At 40.2% G+C, this 16,036-nt stretch overlaps 1 protein-coding gene across 3 annotated transcripts in view; it reads right to left on the reverse strand.

The window, feature by feature from the left end:
* Window positions 1-3,239: 3,239 nt before the first annotated feature.
* Window positions 3,240-16,036, reverse strand: part of SIL1 (SIL1 nucleotide exchange factor) — a 500,357-nt gene continuing 487,560 nt past the window's right edge. For all 3 annotated transcript variants that reach the window (XM_044069009.1, XM_044069011.1, XM_044069010.1), the window contains exons 9-10: window positions 5,468-5,632; window positions 3,240-4,156 (exon numbers count right to left, since the gene is read on the reverse strand). In XM_044069009.1, the coding sequence (XP_043924944.1) occupies window positions 3,770-4,156; window positions 5,468-5,632 (552 nt within the window). In that variant the 3' untranslated portion in view covers window positions 3,240-3,769. The remainder of the gene's footprint in view (window positions 4,157-5,467; window positions 5,633-16,036) is intronic.

Here is a 16,036-nt window from a genome sequence, read left to right on the forward strand (position 1 = left end):
TTGATATAATATTGCTTAGTAAAAGAAAAGTAAGTGGGGGCTGCGCCCCCCCTAACTATATATTCTAACTCCAGGGTCGCACTACAGTGGGGAAGGGGGAATATTCCATTTTATTGCTAATAATAGTTGTCAGTGAAATGAACTTTCAGTGAAATGAATTTCAGTGAAATGGTGTCAGTGAAATGAAAGTCAGTGAACTGAAAGTTCAGTGAATTGAAGTGAACCCGTTACCACTAGGTCTCACGAAGCTCTTTTTAATCTTTTGATACTGGTGGCAAACAAAGCTACAACTACAAACTGGAAGACTAGGTCTGCTCCAAAAATCTCAGAAATAGTAGACATTATGCAGTCATTGTACTATTTTGAATTGCATTTTATTAACAGAGGTAGCTCCCTAAAGGAGGGGATCATTTGGAACTTATAGAATCTGATGTTGCACCTTCAAGAGTAAATTGGCACCTTTATGTAATGGCTACAAGTGTGTACTTTAGGTTCATAGATTAGTACTAGGCTAACTGCCCTTGTAGGCCATTTTAAGCCCAGCCAATTACCCCATGTGAGAGTCAAACCCTGCACCTTGGGTTTGTAAGGTAAACACCTTAACCATTATACCAACCTCCCAGAATCTGGTATGAACTAGGTAGTTTTGTAAAGACCACATGCAATAAAGGAGGAATATGTAAGTTGATGCTTTAGACATTCTATAATAATTAAAGATGCTTCGTGGAACAACTGAGGTTTAAGTGATTACGTCAATGTTTTCATTATGTATCAAATATTAAAGAATAAGTTGTACTACTGAGATGAACTGATAACGTTCTTTCAAAAATAAAAAATAAATAAATAAAAAATAAATGACAGCCATCAATAGCTGAAAACACTTGTTATTTTACCAAACAGTGCAAAAAGCCTTCAAATTGCTAGAAACACTGCTCCAAAACAATTTGGAACTGCTCAAAGCATAATACAGCTTGCTAATAAAGACATGCCTGTTTTAGAAAACTGATTCTGAAGTAAGCAGGGCTAAGATGCACAGGATCAGCCAAAGGCCTCTAGAGAAATGCAAAGCAGTGCAGCGAGTCAATCAAAGTTCCACTGAGATCTGAGGGCTGCAGACAGGAAGACTAGAATTCTGTGGAACACCACAAAGTTTAACACTGCCAAAATCACTTAGGGAAAGAACACAACACACACACACAAGTTCCACATTGCAAATCAAGGAGAGAAACAAAGCAGCAAACTGTAAGAAGCTGGACAACGCTGAAGATCACTCAAAATGCTAATTCACCGAAAAGCATCAATGGAAATCAAAGTCTAAACTAACCTTACTAGAAGTAGTGAATATAGCAACAGACAAAAGCACTGGAAATTGGATCTTTAGAAAAGGGAAAGAGCAAATTACATAGAAATAAATGTGAATTGTGGCAATACATGAAAATGTTTGGGAGGAGAAATGACGTTTAAAGGAAGGCAGGAATTGAATGAGGTATGTAATGTTTGACTAACAATGACTGCAGAGAACATTATATGTGATATTATAAAGGTTGCAACTGAAAATGTCAATATGGTTAGTTTCTATTTATGTAACTGTATGATGCCAGTGTCGTAAGTCATAATTCAATAAAGATGTTTGTTTTAAAAACAAAAGCAGCATGAATCCAGTACAAAATTCATACAGCAGGCTTCATAAAATAAGACTATATCAAAAAATAATAAAATTCTCAGAGTAAAGCAGGCATAAAAATAACATATAAATCAGAACTAAGTTTGTCTATCTTGTACTGGGGACAATATTTTACCATTATTTACCCTTCAGCGCCATTTTTTTACATGCAGTTTTAAAATAATTCTGTTTAATGCAGTTTGCTATAAAAATAGGTCAATTAATACTGGACACTGTGACTTTGCCCAAAAGATGGGACCCCTGGCCATCTTCACATACAGCATAACATTAAATCCTGTCACACATCAGTCATGGTTTCCTATCAGTGTAGGAATGGCTCCCTCCTGAATGGACACTGCCCAGTTACTCCTGGACTTTGCACCACTGATTTGTGCACAGAACTCTCCAGCACTTTGGTGCTCGTACCACCGTCCAGCATAAGATGCTGTCTTTTTGGCTTTGCACTCTCATTTATGGATCTTGTTTGTTGCAGAAATCCACAGCAGTCAGTCACTGTGCCATTTGTGGTAAACAGCAAACAAACAAAATGATGGTATTAAGAACAGAAGGATGAGTTATTAGACTTTTTATATTTTCCCCTCATGAAATAGAAAAAAACAAAATCTATGCGTATTCAAAATACCAAAAGGCTAATATTCTTTAGAGTCAGGTCAGAGAAGAAGCTGAGGACATCGGATGAAAAACAATAATCTTTGGCATGTATGTTCCAATGGCCATAAATATTAGGCTAGTTAAAAAAAAAAAATCAGGCAGCCAAGCCAGAGCAGTAACTATACAAAGCGTGACTCCCAGCAAAAAAATAAATAAATAATAAAGCTTAATTTTTACAGCAGTGGTACAACCAATGGATTTAAACAACTGTTACCAAAGAAGCAGAACAAGGCATATATCCATACAGTTAAAAGACAGCACTCAGAGGTATTTGATCACTTGTTCAGCAAACAGTTCCTAGGGTTACCACCTGTCTCACTTTGCGTGGGACAGTCCCTTTTTGGGCAGTTGTGTCCTGCAAAAAAAACTGAAAAAATGGCAAATGTCCCGAGATTTATAGGACAAAAAATTTCCTAAATTTTCTTTAATAGTTGCATAAAACAGTTATTTTCTATCTGAAACAACTAAATTTTATAAGAAACAGAATAAGTAACTATAATGATACAAGAATTATCTTTTATTTAGGCAAAAAAATGAAGTTCTGTCCTTTGTACTGGCCGTGGGTATGTTTTGCCCTGCAAAATCTGATGTTTCTACAAAAAATGTCCCACTTTGGGCAATTGAAAATTTGGCAACCCTAAAAGATCCATGATAACTATTTGGTCAAGACTAGACAACTGAAGTAGGACTTCACTAATTTAAGACTACAACCTTCACTATCTTTTGGCAAAATTAGAGGAGGAGCTTACCCTGCTTGGAGATAGGGGAATAAAGTCCTCCACAAAAATTATTCACCTATGAATGAAACTCCCTTTCAGTTGCTCAGTCTCCACCTATAGGCAACCAGGAATAAGTTGCCAGTAAACACAACAATGTAGGTGAGCTACTAAATAAACTTTTGGTATTGTATCTACTATTTAATTTTTCAAATATATTACTTAATACAGGAGATAGTTTTTAATTAATTTTTATACCAAAATGTGATGACCTTTCCTCAATCAATCTGTACATCTCCTTTTAATCATACTATGTTACACAGGACATGAAAGGAATATAAATACATCAGGCATGAAAGAAAGAAATCAATTTTCAAAGAATAAAAATGGAAATAAATTCTAATAGAACTTCAGCAGAACACCTCTTTAGGTTTATATACCCATTTGTTTCCTCCTTTAAATACAACTAAACATAAATGTTGTTAATAAATGTGTTTACAAATGTTAATTTCACAGGTCTTACATGATACAGAAAGAAATCCTCTTCCAATGAGTGATAGTAAAGCAGCAACACTGTTCCTACAGTAATAGTCCAGCTTTGCATCAATATAAGGACAGCAGTGCTGGTTCATCCAGCTAAGTAACGTTGCCTGGTTCTACTACATTCTTATCAAGGAAGGCAAAAGTGAATATCAGTCGTATTTACTACATACGCCTGTCACTGTAACCCAAAGACACTGCTGCTGTTAACCATGTTTAATTGTTGCATTATATTTTCTATTGTGCTGAGAATTTCCATAAAGTAAGTATCCTCTTCTCCCGCATTATGTTCTGCTGTTGCAAGTGTCTCATATTCCGATTTAAGACGAAACATGGTAGTATTGAAAACAGGGTCTTTATTAAACTCCTCCTTGCAGGATAGTGCAATAATGTCTACTGTTTTCAGTACCTTTTCTCGGGTGTCATGCTCAGGAGCAGTGAGAAGGTGCGATATTAGCGTGCACCAGCCTTGTTCTAACATGACCGGCAACAGATTTACTTGGTTATACTGTGAAATTTTCTCTTTCATCTGTTTACTGTCAGCTTCTGTTGAATGCAGCAGCATCTACAAAAGAAATAAAAACTGAATATAATTTTCACTGTACAAAACCCCCCTCCCCAGGCAGATCACTTGCATTCTGTGTAGGCCCAGTAAAGTAAACCTTTGCAGCAAATAAAACCAGTACTTGGGCCAACAGAAGAATATAGCACTGACACTAGTCTGAAATACAAGACAGTAACAAAGCCAACAAGATTATTAATTATTCCATACCAACCTATAAATGTACTTATTTATTTTTAATTATAGAACATTCAAACACTGTAAACTTCAGGTGGCTTACAGATTGGCCACTACCTTTCTGACAGTGTGAAGACAAAGTCTTCAGGCATGGGTGTTCACCTTTAAAGGCAGAGCAAACTTGCTTGTACACTACAATTAACCAATCCAGCGCCGTTTGGTGTTTTGTTTGAAAGATCAAGCACATGAGATCAAAAATACATAATGGCTGAACATATATGTAACATCTGACAGTTATTAATCTCTGTAACAAAGACCACAAGTTTGGGGTTTCAGAGATGCATAAAAATTTACATTTTCATAACATGTCACAGAAACACATATTTTGATAACAAATAAGGATGACATGACCAGTTCATCTGCCCACACACTGTAGCAGCACATGGCATGGTAAACATCTGCAATACGTGTTAACTCTGCATCAAAAATTTCATATCACACCCTATGTGTCCCAGCATTGCCTACAATATTATATATGTGGTTAATGTGCCTCCATTTACCTGGTGACATGACAAGGCATTTAGAAATTCTTTGTTATATTGTTATATGAAGCCATCACTTAACTCTTCCCCTTAAGCTTATCTGACTATCGAGCCTTTACTGACTGGGCTAGTCCCCACCAGGCTAATGCCCTCTTTTCAGGGGACACCAGAGGTGGTATTTATACTGCTAGGGTAAATTTGGCCAGATCATTGAGGAACTTTCCCTAGTCTTTTTCAGAGGTGCCATAGGATCTTTTGCAGCCATCTGAGATGACATCAACTCAAGCAGGTGGGAACTCGGTTTAACATCTTATCCAAAGGATGATGCACTCAGGAGTGTAGCACCTTCCTTATGCTGTACTGCAGAGTCAGCAATCCAATCACCTGTATGGGGACTAGAAACCACAGCCTTCTGGTCCTCTAGAACCAAAAGGAAGTGTGCTACCTGTTGTGTCACTGACATGATTTGTAAATATAGCTTCATTACTCTCATAAGCAAGTTTTTTTGTAAAACAACTGCAAGTTACAAAATGTAAAAGCTAATAGGTTTTAATAAAAAAATTATATATAAATATATACAAGTTCCTTTTAATACCTTTTCCATCAGCAGATCATACAAGAGTGTCACAGCACGCACACGCAGCTGTTCCATTCCTTTTGTCTGGAAAAGCTGCCCAAGTATTTGTAGGCCGCCCATCTTGAGAAATTTTTCCTGGGCATATGGAAAATGTCGCAGTATAGAAGACAAGGCAAACAGAGCCTGAATTAATAAAAAAAGATAGATGTTAACTAAAATTAATTTAAAATAAATTCCTTTCAAACTACTTAAACTGCACTTTGCTAACATTTTAAAAAGTACTACAAGTGTTCACTCATCCAAAATGAAGGCCAACTTTCATCTTCACATGTAATAATACAAGGTAAGATGTAACCCTCAAAAATGCAGACAGCTCAGCCACTTTTTCAAGTTCATGGGAATAAAAAGATAACTTCATTTGCTGACCACAAGCAAGAAATCCAAAATGGGTTTACTGTAAAAGTATTTTTTATATCCCCTTGTGTCTATAAAGGGATTGGTGCTGTTATACAGGCTGTACTACTTGAAAGACACAAACCACTCTCTCACCAGAGCATATATTTCTGCATGGTCACTGGTCACATGATAGATACTACGGTTATGTGAGGTAGTCATTAGAACACAAGTTCTCTGAAAGGAAGACTTTAACAGACACTTACAAGAGTTAGCATACCTGACTAATGCTCCAGCTTGTTAATGAGTTGGTTCCTGTTCCAAAGGTGCAGGGTTTGACTCATAGGTTCATAGGTGTGTACTAAGCTAATGACCCTGGAGCCTTTACAAGCCTAGCCCATAGAAGTGCTCTGGCATCTTGCTGCCTGAAGTTAGTTCCAGGTGCCTCTACCAAACAAAGCCACTGGAGTGATCCCCGGGGTGAACTTTCTTGAAGAGGGACAGCGAGGTGCTCTGCTTGACATGTATGGGAAGCCTACTCCAGAGCATGGGCAGTCTCTGGGTGAGGAACCTGCCCCTCCAGCATGTTCTGTTGATTGTGGTAATGAGGTTGAGGTCCCTGGAGCGTGTGGTGTGGTGGTATTGGGATTTCTTTAAATGTAGCATTTCTAACAGAGCTGGGTCAGACACGGCTTTGTAAGTCAAGCAGAGATCACCTCTAAGTAGGCGATATGAGGTAGAGAATAGCTGGAGTCTTTTGAGTCTGTCCATGTAGGAAATGTGTTTAATGCCTAAGATCCTCTTCGTGAAGTACTTCTGTGGCCTGTCCAGCTGTTGCAGGTGTCTAGTGAGGTACATGCCAAATGGGGCATTATACTCAATGACTGGTCTAATGAGGGCAAAGTAGAGAGAGATGATGACCTCTTTCTTCCTGGATGCAAAACCCTTGGTAATGAGATGTGCCACATAGAAGGACTTTCTGACCACAGTGGCAATGTGGTGGAAGAATGAGAGGTTGTTGTCAACCTGTGTCCCCAGATCTCTTATAACTCCTTCAGTGGTCAGTGAGCTCCCATCAATGTAGTAATTAGTGGGATCCGAGTTTTTACCAAAGGGAATGATGACGCATTTTTTGGTGTTAAGCTTAAGGCCATGGTTTCAACACCAGTTACTGATCTCAGTGAGGCCTTTCTGTAGGATGCCTGCATCACTTGGGGACTTAATAATGGCTCGCAGCTTACAGTCATCTGTGGTCAGCCAGAGTCCCTTTGTGTTGGCCTGGACTTCTGAGAAGTAGATGCCGAACTGGAGAGTATCCAGGACTGATCCCTGTAGGACTCCACTAGTGACTGGTCGGCAGTCTGACATGGGGTTCTCTACTTTACACCGTGTGTTCTACCTGTGAGCCAATTTACAACCAACCTAGTGATATAGGGGCTGATGCCTAGTTCGTGAATTTATCAATAATTCCGAAGTGAGGAATGGTATCAAAGGCCTTGGCCAAATCGAGGTAGGCTGTATGCACTTGCCTTATCTTCATCCACAACCCTGGCAACTGACTCAAAGAAGTCAACCAGATTGAGCAGGCATGACCTCCCTCTCACAAAGCCAAGGAGTCCAGAGTTTGGAGATTTCCTACATCTTTGTTAATCAGGTCCATGATGATGTGCTCCACAGCTTTACATATCAGACTCGTCAGGCTAATGGGATGATAATTCCCAGGGTGTGTAGTCGCTCTCCCATTATGGAGAGGGATGACTGTAGCAGTCTGCCATTCAGTAGGGACAAAGCCTAAGGTGAGGCTGTGACTGAACAGGGCACACAAACATGGTGCCAGTTCGCTTTGTAGTTCATGCAGAACACAGCCAGGGATATTATTGGGTCCCATTGAAGCTGTATTCTTGGCCTTAGACAATGCAGCTTTAACCTGTGCTGCAGTAATGCCGGGTGCCTGGTATTCTTCCGGTATTGTGGTTGGTCCTTTAGGGGGAGACAGGGGTAAAGTTGGCAATGAATCCGTCGGCCAGTATGTTGGCAATATCTGTTGGCTCAGTATAGGAGGTACCATTGTGCAGTAACTCAGAGCAAATCTGGGTATTGCCGTGGAGGTTCTTGATATAACTATAAAAGGCTTTGTGATCGTTTTTAGTGTCTGCCACAATTCTGCCTTCATAGCTCATTCCACTGTCATTTACCTACTGTGTGATCTTGAGCACGTCCGTTCTTTGTGGCAATTGGGAATTTGGGCTAGGGTCCTCAATAGGCTCCTGGACTACATGCCTGATAACCATGAACTACAGCAATAGTGACAGGTACTGTGGTTGAGCAAGGTGCTTATCATAAGAGCAGGTCTTTGAAAGAAAAAACTATTACAAATGGTCTTCATATTTAAACACCTTATTAATTCCAGGAGCTGAACACTTCCCTGGTGTGGGAGACATGATATGTTAAATGTCATTCCCACTAAAATGTGATTTTACCTAGTGAAATCGCCAGCTCTTCTAGTCATAATCTTAGAGATAATTACAAATTCTTCTTTAGCTTTGTTAGAAAACTAAAATACCATATATCACTCTGAGGTTACTTACAATAAAGCTTCATATTCTGACCTAATACACAGTGCAAATATCCTTGCAAATAAATTTAGTGCCAACTTCATCCCTGAGAGTTCTACCTAAAGCTACAAAATACCAGAATCCTTTACTCCTCCAATGATCTCTAAAGATCATTTACTGAAAGCAATAACCAGTATCTAAACTACTTTCTCCATAAGACCTGACTATCTCTGGTTGCTTAATTAATAACCTAAATATTCCCTCACACACCCACTCCTTAAACTACTTAACCTAAGTTTAGCTGCTCATTTTCTTCTCTGATTAGTGGCACACTGCAATGGTGGTACCCCTCCAAAAGGGTGGCCTTTCAAGGGACACAGGTAATCACACTTACAAGCCTCATCTGCAAAGCCATGGAACACAATACAAATGACCTCATACACTAGATATTATTAGACTTGACTCTCAACAATTTGGCTTTTTCAAAGCTAGATCCTGCCTACTGAATCTGGTAAACTTCTCCAAAAGGGGTTATGAAAGCTGCAGACTGTCACTATGTGGTACACATGGCATGCCTTGACCTAGCCAAAGCCTTCAACACCATTCTCCATGCTGGTGTCACACAGAAGCTAAATGCTTTAAACATTGACCCATATGTGGTAAGAAGGATTGCAAATTAGCAGAAACAATGAAATCGCACAGTGTGAGTTGCAAACACCTCAACAGAAAGTATGAGAATTATCACAATGCCCTCAGGGCTTCGTGCTGGAAAATTTCTTTTTTTTGACTTTTACTTCTCAGATCTTCAAGAAGACAGCCAAGACCTATGTTGAACAATGTTTGCAGAGAACTGTAAACTGACGGTTAACTCATCAATAAGACTCAAACCCTCCAAAATGCATTTCCCCTAGTAAATTCTTGCTGTACCAAACATGGGCTCAGACTAAACACCTAAAAGTGTAGCATCACCACTTTTGGTAGACAGCCCCTCTTCCTCATCATACAATAGACATCATCATCAGCCCCTCTTTTCCCATTTTCTACATGGGGTCAGAGTGTCGTGTCAACTGTTGCACTCTCTCTCTCTGTTCAATGCCACACTTCTCCCTTCTTTGGCACTCATGCCCAATTGTTGCAGGTATTATCTCACACAATCCATCTTATCTCTTTGCTGGATGCCCTCATTTCCTCTTGCCTTCCTCCTGTCTGTCCCAAGTCATCTTCACCAGATTGTCTTCTGCATTTCTGCACATGTGCCAGAACCACCACAAGCTGCTCTCTCTGACTTTTTCTGCAAGTGGAGCTACTTTGGCTTCTGCTCTTATGTCCTCATTTCTTGGTCTGTCTTACAGTGTATATCCCACCACCTGTCCCAGGCACTTCATCTCCATCACCACTAGCTTCCTCGATTGCTCTGTCTTTACTGTCCAGGTTTCTGTACCATATAGTAGTACTGGTCACACCACTGTTTTGTACACCTTACTTTTCAGTTTCTTTGGCATTCTTCTGTCATATACTACCCTGACACTTTGTACCAGTTGACTGCAGCTCCTCGGAGTCTAGCTGTGACCTCCTCATTCACACTTCCCTTCTACTCCCCCACCCTTCCCAGATACTTGAAGCTTTTAACCTGTTCCACTATTTTCCCTTCTATCTCAGTTCTCAGCTTCTTCAGATTTCCTCCATTTGCTACCATTACAAATGTCTTATCTATACTCAGTTTCATCCCAAGTGCCTTCAGTTTTGCATTCCATTCCCCTACCCTTTGCTGAAGTTTTTGCTCAAGAGTCTGCCTGTAATGCCACATCAACTGCATGATGCCTCTTTGATCTGTCTTCTCGGACCTGTTTGCTAATATAGTCAGTCACCAATATGAACAGCAGTGGGCTCAGAACTGAACCCGGATGCACAACTAATTCCACTGGGAACCCCTCTGTGAGACAGAACACTGTCTGTACTTGAGTCATTAGTTCCTTGTACATCCATCCATCGACAACCCGTTTTCCCATTTTGCACATAGGGTCAGGGTGTGACTTCAACAGTGACAATCATCTATAGCCCAGGTTTATACTGATGGGTGGCTAGTCCTGCTGCAGGGGACCTTCTACATAGCTTGCAACTAATTCTACCAATGTTTCTGGGACTTTGAACCACAGCAGAACTGCCCAAATCAGCTTTCTTGGAATCTTGTCATATGCTTACTCCAAGTCTAGTAATGCCCAGTTTGACTCCTTCCTCATTTGTAGCTTCTTCTCATGTATCAGTTTCACTGCAGACATTGGGTCAGTTGTGCTACCTCCTGATCTGAATCTGAACTGCTCATCTCCCTTACTTTCTACTACTCTGCAAATTAATTTATTAACCACTCTCTCCAGAGCTTTCATGCAATGTGACTGGAATGTGATACCTCTGTACTGCCCACAGTTGTGAATGTCCCCTTTGTTCTTGAACAATGGCACTTGCATGTTTATTCTACAGGCATCTGGGATACACCTTTCTCTGCATACTGCTATGAGTATCCTCAGGTGCCATTTCTTTGCCATCTCACCCAACATCTTGAGCATATCTGCTGTGACCTCATCTGAGCCTGCTCCTTTCCCTGACTTCATTTTCCTTAGTGCTATCCATACTTTTTCTATGGTGGGCTCCTCCTCATCACTCAACGTAGGCTGTGTCTAGGGCAGTACAGCTCCTGTGGGGTTTTCTTTGTTTAGAAGCTGCTGGATGTCCTCCTTCAATCTTCCTTTGATGTCTTGTGGCCTGGTAAACAGGGTGTTGATGGCATCCCTTATGAAGACTGTCAGACTATCTTCTTTATCTTTCTGTATTTGCCTTGCAAACAGATACAGTTTCTTCCAGCCTTCTACTTAGTCACTTTGCAGAAACTGGTGGCGTGCTTCTGATGACTTGTTCTTTGCTACTGCAACTCCTTTCTTAGCCTCTGTTAACCACCCAGTAATCCTTCCTAGTCTGCTCCATCTTTTCTCTCTCTCACTTTTTCCTGCACATCTTCCTTTTGATGACTTCCTGGACTTCTGCATTCCACCACCAGCTTTCCTTACGTACCCTATTTCCATACCTGGTTTGGCAGCATATCTGTTCTGCAGTCCTCACACATGCTGTTTTGAGGGACTGACATTCTTCTGTACAGACAACACACACACCACTACAAAACAAAAATGTAGTCATGAGCATAGGAGCTTGGGTAGATATTTCTCTCTCTTTAGACCATCCTGCGACATTGGTTGACAGACCACCCTTTTACTTATCACAGCTGAGGCTCAAAGGAATATCATCAAGATCTAAAGAGGTAATCACTCCCTTATACTAAACATTGATCAGGCCAATTACAGAGTATAACGGCCTGTTTGGGATGTACATCACTGAACATATTAATTATAAAAACTCCAAAGGTTCTGAACAGGAAAGATCACTTGCTTAAGGTCCTTGAGTTATCAAGCTCTATTCCTTTATTCTGCATCTTACAGACTACTGAGGGGAGATCTCTGTCTCACTTACAGTGCCATTAGAGAACTGAGTAACCATGGACCTCCTGCACATCTGTAAATGCAATGGTACCACCAACAGTAACACCAGGGGCATACAATGTCACCAACAGATAAATAAAATGTTGCGGGGGAACAGGTTTATAGTCAATCACTTCCCTAATCTCTGCAAAACATTTTTCCCCTGTATATTTAGTGCAACCAACTTCCTTTAAATATAAGCAAGATGACTGGACGAGTTTTCAAAAATGTACTCTGGGATTGACTTGTACAGCCCTCCTAGAAAAAGAAGGTGCAGCCTGAGGGACAGTACTGGCAAGGAGTGAGAAATCATAAGACTGAATAGCCTTGGAACATCTATAATTCTATCTATGAATACTAGGTTCAAAACACTGTGAGCACAACAGTAATGATTTAAACACTACCAAGGCAAAGTACTGAGATGTTTAAATAAACTACTGCACATCTCTCAAAAACCTGCTGTTATGCTGAACACTCTGCAAACCTGTAATACATTTTATGAAAAGTACTTGCTAGCAGTAAACAAAATAAGTAGAGTCATAAGCAGAGTTGTGCTGGAGTAACCTAGGAAGGGCACAGTTCAAGAAAGAATACCCTGCAGAAATGCTCTACCAAATCCAGCCGTGCTCAGTGACTAACTTGTAACATGCGGACAGAAATTCAGACATCTTCATATATACCCCAGGCAAAGACATTTCTGAAATATACAGCTGAGATGGCAGTAAACCTAGCTGAATGACTCCCACACGTATCACTCAAGCCTTTTTCCTTTTTGTAATATCAAAACGTAATACAGTACTGAAACCACTAACAAAGAAGATTAAGCTTACCCTGAAAGAACAGACAAAAAAGTTAATCAAATTAACTTTCATTCACATAATAACCAAGCTGCATGCAAACACGCATATATTCATGGTATACTTTAGTATTTCAGCCTTGTTTTTACACTGGATTAACTCCAATAGATATAAAAACTGGATTAAAGAAATATCTGAAACCACTTTAAAACTGAGCATGGGTTTTCTCTAACAGAATCTCATTAAAAATGGAATTCTATAAAATTTGTTTGACTATCAAGGTTTGGATTCCTGAAATTGAACTAGCTGATATCATAACTGAGGAAAATGCTTTCTGGTACAGGAGAAACTTCAAGTTCACTAGATCATCTGGTTTAGAAGTCTGTATTAACTTTGCATTATTCAAACCACACAACGGCCAGCAAGTGATGTTCCAAAAAGTATTTTATTGATAAAGTACACATAGGATATAAAACTATATCCTGCTCCAGACCGGTTTCGGTTCCCCTTCTTCAGTGGAGCAAAGAAAAATGAAAAGAAATTTTTTTTTATCCATTTTTCTTTGCTCCACTGAAGAAGGGGAACCGAAACCGGTCTGGAGCAGGATATATTTTTATATCCTATGTGTACTTTATCAATAAAATACTTTTTGGAACATCACTTGCTGGCCGTTGTGTGGTCTGAATAGTTTGGTTGGCCGTGCATTGCTCCACGTGAGAGGTTTGGCGTGCTCGTACTTAACTTTGCATTATAACATTCTTCAGAAGACAAAAGTAAATATAATAGGCATTATCAAATTTAAAATTCCCTTTTGGGGAAAACTTTTATTTTAATGATTTGCAGAAAGGTTCAGTACAGCAGGAAAGCACAACTTTCTCAGAGATGAATCTAAGAAAAGTAAAACAAACCATACTAACAAAGGCACTAAAGATAATTCAGAATCTGTGGGTCCAAACAACTTGCACAATTCAGGTAATACTAAACTACCTATAAATAAATCCTGTTCCCATTTATCAGCATAACAGTTTGTTCTATAGGGTCTTCTGCCTTCCTTCATAATTTGCAGGAGTTCTGAAGAAAATAGCGAACTACCGGAAAGTACAGCTGTGGATGCATACTCCGTTCTAACCACTGCTGTTCAAATAAAATTACTGGGAAAGTATCGATCATAAAACAGAGGATTATGAGGAGATCACTAATTATAATCAACTTATGTGTTCTAGAGATGGATTCCAAGAACCTTCACCCTGAGAGGTCAATCTTGTTTATCCATGTCAGGAACACATAATAAAGATTATAACTGGTGAGACACATATTCTACCTTTTCTTCTTCTCTTTTGGCTGCTCCTGTTAGGGGTCGCCACAGCAGACCATCTGTTTCCATTTCTTCCTGTCCTCTGCATCTTGCTCTGTCACATCAACCACCTGCATGTCCTCTCTCACCACATCCATAAACCTTATCTTAGGCCTTCCTCTTTTCCTCTTACCTGGCAGCTCCATCCTTAGCATCCTTTTCCCAATATACCCAGCATCCCTCTTCAGCACATGTCCAAACCAACACAATCTCACCTCTCTGACCATCTCCAAACTGTCCAACCTGAGCTGACCCTCTAATATACTGATTCCTAATCCTGTCCATCCTTGTCACACCCAGTGCCAATCTTAACATCTTTAACTCTGCCACTTCCAGCTTTGACTCCTGCCTTTTTGTCAATGCTACTGTCTCCAACCCTTACTGTTTTACTGGCTTTCAAAGGCTTTGAATGCCTGTAAAACAGTTAGTGCTGACAAAAAGAGTACAGTCATAAATGAAGTGCCCCTCTTGAAGAAATAATAGCTTTGAAAGCTGCTAAGGCATTTCATTTTGCCACAACTTTTGTTTAAAAGTGTGGCAGTGTGAAGTATTTAACAATTATTAAAGCTGTTTGCCTTTGTTCACTCTTCTTTGCCAGCTGGAATGGTTTGCTGTTAAGCCTAGACCAAGACCCAATCTTAACACTGCATACGGGTGCATAAGAAAAAGCTTGCCGGGCAACTTCCTGATGTCAGAAATGTGCTTAACAAGCTTGCCTTTTTTCTGCTTAAGCACAATCATAGCATTCCATGTGGTACGTAGGACTTATGCAACAGGTGAACATCTGACCACCTAATCTAATTTCCAGAGTTTTCAGACATTCTCTACACAGGGCTGCCCTCTCTTACACTAGACAAGTATGGAAGACACACGTATACCCATCTTCATTTTCTTTAGGCTTTCAGAGGTGTGTCCACTTATTGAACTCACCAAAAAAGACTGGAAGGTGTGTTCCACTCCAGGAAAAATGCAAGGGCCCAAGCATACAAAGCGTCTCCCACAGAAGGAAACCCTCCCAAAACAGGACAAGACAGGAGTATGGATAGTGGAAGTCTATATTATAGCAGCATTCTTATTCAGTTTTTACAGTTATGGTGAGTATGCCCAAGCGACTATATTATGAGAGTACCACGATGAACCGAGCATCGCTTGTGATTGACATTCTAATTTGGGGTTGGGAGGGTGGCCTAATGGTTAAGGTGTTTGTCTTACAAACACAAGGTGTAGGGTTCGAGTCTCACAAGGGATAACTGGCTAGGCTTAAAATGGCTTGCAAGGGCAGTTAGCTTAGTACTAACCTATGTGCTATTCATTCTTTTTTGTTTAAAGATCAAAATTGTAGTATCATAGAGAATTTACTTTTTTCAGACATACAACAATCTCTGTTTAAGTAGCATGAGGTTTGGTGGTACAACACCCCCCCCCCCCACCCTTTGTCACATCTCAACCGCCAGAGTCCCATAAAGAAGCTTCACTGAAGGGATAGATTTTAAAGATGGTTCTATGGTTAAGCAAGCTAAAATAACTTGAGGGTGCACCTCCACTAGTGCACAGGAAAGGCTTTTCTCTAAGAAGGCTGACACACAAGGGAAGGCTTGTTAAACCTTGCCACCAACCTTGTTAATCTTGCTCACCTTGCAAGGGAGGATTTTCTCACTGTAGACATTCTAGCCTTAATAACTGCCTTTCTCCTGTGGTTGCTCAATGGTGGAGTGTGCATATTTCAGACAGTGAGTGCGGGGGTACAGCCTACCGTATGGGGCAGAGCAGTGGCACATATCACCTTGCAGGAAACAGCTGCATTATTAGTAGGTTCATAGGTTCATGCTAGGCTATCTGCCCTAGGGCATTTATAAGCCTAGCCAGAGTGAAAAAGAGCCCAAAGTCCTTAGCCACCACCATTTCTCTAATAGATTAGTACTAGGCTAGTTGCCCTTCCGAGCCATTTTAAGCCCAGCCAA

Source organism: Protopterus annectens, chromosome 4.part0 (genome assembly GCF_019279795.1).
Source record: "Protopterus annectens isolate FY-2018-M chromosome 4.part0, PAN1.0, whole genome shotgun sequence".
NCBI classification, from domain to species: domain Eukaryota; kingdom Metazoa; phylum Chordata; order Ceratodontiformes; family Protopteridae; genus Protopterus; species Protopterus annectens.